Source organism: Perca fluviatilis, chromosome 19, assembly GCF_010015445.1.
Source record: "Perca fluviatilis chromosome 19, GENO_Pfluv_1.0, whole genome shotgun sequence".
Taxonomy (NCBI): Eukaryota; Metazoa; Chordata; class Actinopteri; order Perciformes; family Percidae; genus Perca; species Perca fluviatilis.
Window position 1 is genome coordinate 3320016 of NC_053130.1, and position 11178 is coordinate 3331193.

The 11178-nt window shown below is 40.7% G+C and overlaps 1 protein-coding gene and 1 pseudogene across 1 annotated transcript; both read left to right on the top strand.

Annotated features, from left to right (window-relative positions):
* The first annotated feature begins 6137 nt into the window (after positions 1-6137).
* LOC120548121 lies at positions 6138-7035 on the top strand. Its single transcript, XM_039784144.1, has one exon. The coding sequence runs from the start codon at positions 6160-6162 to the stop codon at positions 6967-6969; it is 810 nt and encodes a 269-aa protein (XP_039640078.1). The 5' UTR covers positions 6138-6159; the 3' UTR covers positions 6970-7035.
* Positions 7036-8138: 1103 nt separating this feature from the next.
* On the top strand, positions 8139-9033 carry LOC120548443 (annotated as a pseudogene).
* Positions 9034-11178: the final 2145 nt, after the last annotated feature.

Sequence of the window (11178 nt, forward strand, 5' to 3'; positions counted from 1 at the left end):
ACGCTAATATGCATTTTTACGCTGATGACACAATAATTTATTGTTTTGGATTGAACCCTGCCAAAGCTGTAGAATCTCTGCAGAAAGCTTTTGATGTGGTCCAGCACACACTTATCCAGCTAAAACTGGTTCTTAATGCTGAAAAGACCAAACTAATGTTGTTTTCAAACACTAAGAAGGTCCCTCAATCTACTCCCTTAGTGTCCACTCTTGAGGGAAATGTCATAGAGATGGTTCACACCTACAAGTATCTTCGTATTTTGCTTGATGACTCCCTGACTTTTAAGCCTCATATAGATAATCTTGTGAAAATGCTTAAACTTAAATTGGGCTTTTTCTTTCGGAATAAATTCTGTTTTTCTTTTGAGGCAAAAAAGCGCCTTGTTAATGCCACATTTTTATCTATTTTAGACTATGGAGACCTGTTGTACATGAATGCCTCTGCTAAATGTCTCCATAAGATTGACATTGCATATCATGCTTCTCTGCGGTTCATTACTAATTGTAGGGTCTTGACCCATCACTGTGAACTGTATTCTCGAGTGGGATGGCCTTCTTTGTCCTCCAGGAGGCTGGGTCACTGGTATACTTTCATTTATAAGGCCATGCTTGGTCTATTGCCATCCTACATCTGTAACTTAATCTCACGGAGGAGTGTTGGCTCTCATTGTTTGCGTTCGAATGATCTTTTGTTGCTCGCTGTTCCACTTGCCCATACAGAACTGGGAAAAAGGGCTTTTGTTTACTCAGCCCCCCACACATGGAACATGTTGCAAAAAGACTGGAAATTGACTGAATTACTTTCATTGAACGCTTTTAAGTCCAGATTGAGAACACTTGAATCGATCCTTTGTAACTGTTTTTCATAATGTGTATGTAATTGTATTGTATGTTTGAAACTCTTTTGCTGCTTCTTGGCCAGGACTCCCTTGAAAAAGAGGTTTTTAATCTCAATGAGACTTTCTTGGTTAAATAAAGGTAAAAAAAAAAATCAAACACATCATTTCCTGCATTCTGGTGAATTTTTTTTGTCATGTCACTCTTATGTAGATATCTTCAAGTAAAGTGTTACCTAAATGTCGTTATTTATGTAAAGGAAATATAATAGGTTTTTTGGGGGTTGCACTGGTCCCCACTGTAAATTACGCCTATACCCTATCAGCAGAGACGTGTATGTTAAATTCCAGAGGGGGGGTCAGGACCCCCATCTAAGGGTTCTCCCCAGAAATATCATTAAAAACCATACTGTGTATTGTAAATAACATAATGATGTATACTTAAAATATCTGTGTAAGAAGTAAAACAATACAAACTTTTTAAAGCTTTTTAAGTTTAGAACAATTTTTAGTCCCCCCCTCCCTTGCCTCACAGTGGTTTGGTTCTGCTTTACCCAAGGGGGTGAGCCTCTCTCCACAAAGCGTAGCTCCTATGGCGCCATTTTGATGCTAACAAGCCATCACCTTCCATTAGCATCCCATTGACTCCCATTCATTTTGACGTCACTTTGACAGAGAATAACTTTCCATCTGAAGCGTTTAAAGACTCTATTTGTCCGTTGTTTATTTCTAAAGAAACACAACAATGTATAAAAGGCTCCATTACCTTGTACCTCACGTTATGGCTCCGTAGCAGACGCTTTTATAAAAATAGGCTATCGATTGGGTCATAACCACGCAACTAACTGTCGCATAGTAGAGGAATTACTGTATAGTTGTAATGGCAACATTTTATTTTAACATTATTGTTTAATGATTGTTTAATATTCTACAAGATTTTACTATTCTACAAGATATCCTTACATTTTGTGAAGACTCTTCCACTCCAAGTGAAATAGCTGAAATCGTGAACCTTGAGTCTAGCTGAAATTATTTCTTGTTGAGAAGACCTCAGTCTCTCATACTGTTTACTTTTAGCAGATAAGGTGAAGAAGGTCATAACACTGTCTCTTTCTGTCTTCTGAGATAAACTGTTGTTTAGGCTAATGTTAGGAACAGGAGTAGAGGGGAAGGTGATACAATGATTTGACTGTTTATAGTATGTTTTTTCAAGTTTCAGGATGCTAAAGATATCATTAAGAGGGATGGCTTTAACAGAGTTTTAACTATAACGTGTTGACATTTAGTTTTGAGTCAGCAGACCCTTTCAGAACGTGAAATTGTGAAACTGTATTTCTCTATGTATTACTCTATATTTGCAAATATAAATAAATACTCAAAGACCAAACTTTGGTTTAATTCTGAAATAGTCTTTAATTCGTCTCATCTTGTGTTTTTGCTGCTCACAAGAAAAAAATTCAATTTAATTTAATTCAATTTAATTTATAGTATCAAATCAGAGCTCTAACTATTTAGGTGCCATAGTCCAAGGAAACATGCTGGGCAAAGGAGTCTCAAGGAGACCAGGGACAGTCAGGTGGAGAGTCTCAGGGAGACCAGGGACAGTCAGGTGGAGAGTCTCAGGAGACCAGGGACAGTCAGGTGGAGAGTCTCAGTGAGACCAGGGACAGCCAGGTGGAGAGTCTCAGTGAGACCAGGGACAGTCAGGTCTAGAGTCTCAGGTAAGTGTGTTGAGCTTAGTTCATATTTTTGGAGGTGTGTGCTGTCAGGGTTAGCAGATGAGCTTTACCAGTGGCTCACTCATTTACATTATGATCAGCTAATTTAACAAGTGTACAAAAGCATTATATTTCTTTTATATGGGGACACTTTTTCAAAATAAGTCATTATGTTTTAAGGTATTTTTGTGGTTTGATTGTAAACTTAAAAATAAATAAATGGTTTTAAAGAAGAATATTTTGGTCAATTTAGTCAGCTTTTTCATTGACTAAAGAGAAACACTGAAAAGAAGGATAATGGTACAGTCTCCATGCTACACTAATGATAGTATTAAGACTTTCCTCTGTGTACATATGTATAATTGTGGCTGTATTATTTGTCCCTTCAAAAATTGCTCTTCAGAAATGTTATGTTTATTGTCCCCCCCCAACTATTAGATGAGATTTACGCCCATGATGTTAACCCGTGGTAATAAAAAGGCACCGTGCTTGCGCACACAACAAGGGCTGCATCCCATGTCCCTTATGTGATAGCTCCTCGACTCCTCGACTCCTCGGTCCTCGGCTGAACCGGAAGTTGTTCTGTCCCCCCTCCTCAGTGAAGGCCGTCTCAGAGCTCTTATTTCTGCCCCGAGGAGCGAGCATCGAGGATCTATTGGCGAGGATACAGAGAGCAGCCGTCCCGGAAGCCGTGCAGCTGAAGGACTTTCTAACTCCTCCCAAACAGCTGACGAATTCACGTAACGCTTCAGAGGAAAGGAGGTCTCATCCCTCTACAACACGTTTGCTCGTTGCCTTTCTCCTCAACACGGTCTCACGGCAGTTCGTGAAATGGTCACGTTATTTTAAATCTATTGATTCGTGTACAACGACACGTTAATCTCGGGTTTTTTTCGTGGTGGCCAGCACGAAAGGGTCTATACGGAGATTAACGGGGAAACAGAACGCCACACGCGGGACGCGATCCCCGGCCTCCTGGGTGAACGTCCTGAATTGTTTGACCCATCCACCCCCCCCCCCCAACCAACCTCCTTACGCGGATTTTCGGAATTTCATACTACTCGCTACCGTAGTCGTGCTGTGACCACGACATATGCTTCCCATTTAAATACATTAGTTTACATTTTCGTGCTGGCCACCACGAAAACCCCGAGAAAAACGTCCCTGTGAACACGAATCAGTAGATTAAATAATGTGACCATTTCACGAACTGCCGTGACACTGGGTTGCTCTCCTCCAATGATTTCCTCGCGTCTCTCCAGTGCCTCCTCGGAGGGAGGGACTAAGACGCGAGGAAGCGAAGCAAGTGGAGGAGTCGAGGAGGCAATTTAAGCGATATGAGATGCAGCGAGTGTTCAACGCACACCCGTTTCAGTTTTATAAACGTGTTGCTCCGTTTTGTCGGGGCTGAACGTGGGCCTGATGTTTTCTTTTTGTCTATCGAGTTGAAGTTTCCTCATTGGCTAACTCTGCCGAGGGGCGTTTCCTCTGTCGAGCCCACTGCTCTGATTGGTTCTTCTTATGTCTGCTTTGCCATCTAGTGGCTGTTTCCCACTGAAGCCACTTTTCTGCAGATGTATTCCTGTGCAAAAGTTGTTGTTTTTTATTCTCAGAGTTTGACAATTATTCTAATCTTAAAAAATATTAACAATTATTTATATTGTTGATTAATCTGTGGATTATTTTCTGGATGAATGGATTAGTTGTTCACTCTATAAAATGATGATCAGTGTTTCCCAAAAAGCCCGAGATGACGTCCTCAAATGTCTTGTTTTGTCCACAACTCAAAGATATTCAGTTTTCTTTCAGAGAGGAGAGAAGAAACTAGAATATATTCACATTTAACAAGCTGGAAGAAGTTATAATATAAAATTAAATAAAATGACTCAAACTGATCAATAATCAAACTAGTTGGTGATTAGTTACAGAGAATGCAGCTTTAAGGAGCTTCAGCGTTGGCTTCCCCTATCAGAGCCGGCAGCTTTGTTATTATTTTTGCAGTCTGTGTTATTGATATTAATGTGAGTTATTACTTCTTTTTTTATAGATAGATAGAGATATTTTATTAATCCAGAAGGAAATTAAGGTGTCCAATAGCTTATACACATACACACACAGAGGCTCACAGACATATGACATCCATGTACACATACATACTACAAAAATACAAAGGAAGATATCAATAGTGTGCCCTTACAGTAAAGTTAGATTGTAGTAAAAAAATACAGAAAGGTGCAATGGTAACATAGTGTAAGAGAGTTTCAGTGCAAGTACATTATCAGTGCAAGTTCTCTATCTACTCAAGTACAACAGGCTACACAATATATCAAAAATAGAATAATCATTACTTAACTATACACAGACACTAATGATCAGTCCAGTCCAGTCCAGTCCAGGGTAGTTTATATGTATGCATAAAGGGACCCGGATGAAGGCATGGTACAAAGGGCAGTGTGCAGAGTAGACTTAAATACTCCTCCCCTTCTGTGTAGCATTGAAGAGCTTAATGGCACTGGGACAACTGACCTACACAGCCTGTCTGTTTTGCAAGACAGAGACAGGAGCCTACCACTGAACATGATCTTCTGCGTGGAGAAAGTGGTGTGCAGGGGGGGGGCAGTCATTGTCCATTATAGAGAGCAGTCTGCTCAGGGTCCTCTTATCTGCAACTGATGTCTGTGACTGCAGCTCCGTGCCCACCACAGAGCCAGCTTTTCTCACCACCCTGTCCAGTCGTCCAGCATCCCTCTTCCTAGTGCTGCCTCCCCAACATACCACAGCATAGAAAAGGCCACTGGCCATGACAGACTGGTAGAACATAAGCAGGAGTTTAGGAAATAGAGCCTGCTCTGCCCCTTCTTGTAAACTGCATCAGCATTGGCAGACCAGTCCAGTTTATTGTCTAGATGTAACCCCCCAGGTACTTGTATGTAGTGACAGTCTCCACATTCACCCCGTCAATGGTGACAGGCAGCAAGGGAGTGAAGTCCACCACCATTTCCTTGGTTTTGGTGGTGTTCAGCTGCAGCTGGTTAGTCCCACAAAGTCCTCCACAAGGCCTCTATACTCCCCCTCCTGTCCATCCTTGATACTATATTATTTTATTGTAGTACTTTTCTTAGTGTCAAGTGCAAAAAGCATTACATTCTTTATCGTACTACATTTTTTTCCCCATTTTAACAACACAGAAAGAGAAAATAAGACAGCAACAAAACGCAAAAAAAAAAAAATTTATAAAAAAAGAGAGGGCAGTTCCACTATGTGTGTGTATGTGTATGTGTGTGTGTGTGTGTGTGTGCTGTGTCTGTGTTAATGATATTAATGTGAGTTATTACTTGAGGTGTTATACAATAATTTTACCATATCATCAAAGTATTATGATATGCAGACAAATTAGATATGACTTTTTGTCAGTTTTATTTAGTTTATCACACTAATGAACTGTTGACTTTACCAAACGAAACACACTGAAGAACATGAGGGAGGAAACGCTGAAATGTGGTCACTCACCTCAGAGATGCGGAAGAACATTATAGGTTATAGATAAGATGTGTTTTGCTGCTCTGAAAACAGATCATCTTCCTCTCGTGTGTTGACCTGAGAACATGGAGAAGCTGACCGGGTGTTGGCTGCTGTTGACGGCGCTGACCTTCGCTCTAGCCCAGGACACCCCGACATACTTCAAGGATGGCGGGGAGCTAACGATGGATCTGAGGCCTCCTCCTCCTGAACCTCTCTACAACATCCTGTGGAAGCGTAGCGGTGACCTGGTAGCTGAGTGGATCAAAGATCAAGTCACAGGTTCAGTTTTAGTCCCTTTGACTTATTACAGAACCTTTAGAGACCGCACAACCCTGGATTTAACCACTGGACGTTTGGTAATCAAACACATGACTAAAGCTGACACTGGTGTGTATTCAGTGGAAGTCAACAACAAGGTCCAGAATGAGCGCTATAACGCTGTATGGATCCAAGAAGTCCCCCAGCCTGAGGTAGAGCCGAGACCGTTGACATGTTGCCCCACTTCGCACAATTGTACGCTGACCTGTGACGCGGACATCACAGAGCCAGCTGGACCGGTCACCTACAGCTGGAAGGAGGGAGACGGAGAGTGGAAGGAGTCGGGAAAGGACTTGGTCATCACCAAGAGTGAGACATCAGATGTGAAGACCTTCACCTGCCGGATACAGAACCCAGTCAGCGAGAGAGACAGTAAACCTGAAAACAATTGGCTCTTTGAGAAGAAAAGTCCAGACTCTGATCTCTGGTTTAAGATTTTAGGGGCTGTCACAAAATCCTTGGGAATCGTGGCCATCTTGGGGGCCGTTGCCTACTTAGTGTGTCAAAAACGAGAGACTGCCGGGAGACTGATGTGTTCATGTCGATGCAAAAAAGGGGATGAGGACGCAATTTAAAGTGGACGATCAGCTTGAGTCTAGATTAAAGCATGTGAGCGCTCCAGGCCCTGCAGAGGGACCAGCGTGTGTTTGGCCATAAATAAGAAACTAAATACCAAAGTTTTATTGCTTTTAAAACAGCTTTGCATAAGTTCATGTTCAGTGCTGACTGATTTGAACAATATATCAAAGTTCAGTTTAGGCTTGATGTATTTACATTTGCCACGATGTTTCATCGTGTTTTGACTTCCTTATGATGACGTTTGACTGATATTATTATTGAGATGTTATCAAAAAACAAATGAAATTGCTGCCTTATATAATTAAAATGCTATAATATTGGATTGTGCGTAGTACCATTGCAACGTAAAATACAATTTGTACTAAGTCTGTAATAGAAAAAATCCTGTTCACAAAGTGCTCATTAATCAATAACCCAGAACAGACTGCTGTAAACCTACTCTGTGTGATTAATCAACTTCTTTGCAAAGAATAAAACTCACAAAGACAAAACTGTTTCAACCCTTTAATTCTGTTGTTCATTTCCAGTTTCTTTCCTATTCATATTCTGAAGCTATATACAGAGGGCTACATTTGTTCATATATCATTTGTAGCCCGATTAATACAACAATAAATCAAATTTTTGTATGGCTGATGATATGTTTTCTCATTCATGGAGTGAAAAAAGACACTTAACCCCTGAGGTTTTTATATTTTGGAGGCAGTATTACAAAATTGAAATTTTGCAAATGTCTTTATTTATGTAAAGGAAATATAATAGGTTTTTTGGGAGGTTGCACTGGCCAGTTTTGACCGCCCCCTGTAAATTACGCCTATGATCACAGATGATACCCAATCAGCAGAGACGTGTATGTTAACCCGTGGTAATAAAAAGGAACAGCGCTTGGGCAAACAACAAGGGCTGCATCCCAGCGTTGGCTTCACCTATCAGAGCCGGCAGCTTTGTTATTATTTTTGCAGTCTGTGTTAATGACATTAATGTGAGTTATTACTTGAGGTGTTATACAATAATTTTACCATATCATCAAAGTATTATGATAAGCAGACAAATTAGATTTGGTTTTATTTAGTTTATCACACTAATGTACTGTTGACTTTACCAAACGAAACACACTGAAGAACATGAGGGAGGAAACGCTGAAATGTGGTCACTCACCTCAGAGATGCGGAAGAACATTATAGGTTATAGATAAGATGTTATTTGCTGCTCTGAAAACAGATCATCTTTCAGTCGTGTGTTGACCTGAGAACATGGAGAAACTGACCGGGTGTTGGCTGCTGTTGGCGGCGCTGAACTTCTCTCTAGCCCAGGGCAAGGTAACCACGAAATACTTCAAGGATGGCGGGGAGCTAACGTTGGTCGTGAGGCCTACTCCTCCTCTCACCAACATCCTGTGGAAGTTTAACGGTGACCTGGTAGCTGAGTGGGTCAAAAATACATTCACAGGTTCAGATAAAGTCCCTTTGACTTATTACAGATCCTTTAATGGCCGCTCAACCCTGGATTCAACTACTGCACGTTTGGTAATCAACAACATGACTAAAGCTGACATTGGGGTGTATTCAGTGGAAGTCAACAACAAGGTCCAGAATGAGCGCTATAACTCTGTATGGATCCAAGAAGTCCCCCAGCCTGAGGTAGAGCCGAGACCGTTGACATGTTCCCCACTTCGCACAATTGTACGCTGACCTGTGAAGCGAACATCACAGAGCCAGCTGGACCGGTCACCTACAGCTGGAAGGAGGGAGACGGAGAGTGGAAGGAGTCGGGAAAGGACTTGGTCATCACCAAGTGTGAGACATTAGATGTGAAGACCTTCACCTGCCGGATACAGAACCCAGTCAGCGAGAGAGACAGTGAACCCAAAGATAACCCGCTCTTTGAGAAGAAAAGTCCAGACTCTGATCTCTGGTTTAAGATTTTAGGGGCTGTCACAAAATCCTTGGGAATCGTGGCCATCTTGGGGGCCGTTGCCTACTTAGTGTGTCAAAAACGAGAGACTGCCGGGAGACTGATGTGTTCATGTCGATGCAAAAAAGGGGATGAGGACGCAATTTAAAGTGGACGATCAGCTTGAGTCTAGATTAAAGCATGTGAGCGCTCCAGGCCCTGCAGAGGGACCAGCGTGTGTTTGGCCATAAATAAGAAACTAAATACCAAAGTTTTATTGCTTTTAAAACAGCTTTGCATAAGTTCATGTTCAGTGCTGACTGATTTGAACAATATATCAAAGTTCAGTTTAGGCTTGATGTATTTACATTTACCACGATGTTTCATCTTGTTTTGACTTCCTTATGATGACGTTTGACTGATATTATTATTGAGATGTTATCAAAAAACAAATGAAATTGCTGCCTTATATAATTAAAATGCTATAATATTGGATTGTGCTTCGCATTGCAACAGAAAATACTATTTGTACTAAGTCTGTAATCAAAAATTAAAGTTTGAAGTGTCCTAACTATTCTCACGTGTGTGACTAAGTGAGATGCAGCCTTAACCTCGAGTGACCGAATGTTCGTGCGGTATTATTCATCCTGGACCCTATTTTTGCATGTTTTTGTGTCTAACTAACTGATGGGAACAACATTTTTTGAAATGTATCCAGTAATAAGCGAGACAAAAGAAGCTGCAATGTAATGTTGTTGTGTCCACTAAAAGTTCTGTTGTTGCTGCTGACAGACTCAGATTATTGTATCTCAGATATAAGTGTCTGACAACATTATGGAAAGGATCCCTACAGAGATAGACCTTTTAGTTAAAGAGTAAGATCCTTTTAGTTTAACATCAAACAGCCCCGAAATCCTGACTCCATGTAAATAATCACTACTTTTATCATCGTAAAACACACTTCATTCACATTTGACAGATTTTATAGTCTAACGTAATGCCCAACAGACTGGTGCAGGTGGGTCATTTCCTGAAATATTGTGACTATATTCTTGTAATATTAAAACTTTAAAGCCAGAGAACACAGACGGGATGAGTTATATTTTGAATGTGCAGAATTTTTTGAACATGAGCAGAAATCTTGATGAAACACATCGGAAATATTACAGTCTAGGGGTTGTAGAAATATTTTATTAATAAAATGTGTGGTTGTGCTCATTGCTAAAGAGTTGTGTGCAGTCACTGAGGAAGTTGGTTACAAGTTCTCTGATTGAGACACATCTCTACTCCCCGTATGAGGAAATATGAAATGCACAGATGGTTTGCTATAGCTTTTACTTATAGTTTATACCATATATAGTGATGTTCATCACACAGAGTAGCAGAAAAGCAGGAACCGGATGTTATTGTGTTTTTCAGACCGGAAGAGGAAGTTGCACTGCACTGACCCCCATCCTCGCGTGTGTGCGTGTCTATCTGTTTGTGTGTGTGTGTGTGTGTGTGTGTGTGTGTGTGTGTGTGTGTGTGTGAGTGGAGATGGCGGTATCGGAATGGAGGCGAGGGACACTGCCCAGCGGAGGAGAAATAAAGTCTGGGGAAAAGATAGATCTGAGCTCACAACTGGACAGAGACTTTGCTAACCAGAGCTCTATGTCTCTATGTCTGAAGCTAGGGATACTTAGTATCTGTTTGTGAACCCGCAGCTGTGTTTGTAACGTTTTATGCTGGACTCAGTAAACTTTGCTCAACTTGAATCTATCATCTCAGATTGGTCCTTGAGTTTTGGTATTTATACGTCTTTTCTGGCCTTCGGGCCTGTGTGTTTGCCAGAATTCCCTTCAGGGTTTATTAATTAATAAAAATGAATTCATGTAGCCTATCATTCACATGAATAAGTGCCACATGCACATTTACTGAGAGTACTTCCCCAACAAGACGCAAAAGAGGGAGGAGTAGATCATGCCTACTTGTGTGTTGACGCAGCAGAGATAACATTAAATGAGAAAATCTATCTATCTATCTATCTATCTATCTATCTATCTATCTATCTATCTATCTATCTATCTATCTATCTATCTATCTATCTATCTTTTCTGTTTTTTGTTATTTCTTTCACTTCTGCTTAAAGCTAAAAAAACTATACTTTCTTTTACCACAATCAATAACATGACAAGCAACCAGTGAAGGTTAAATGTCCCGGTGACCCTTTAAAAACTGTATTAATCTTATTCTTTTGTACAAATGACGTATCTCTCTTTCTGAAAATATTTTATACATGTTTATTAGAGCTCAATCTCTCACCACATTTGGGTTA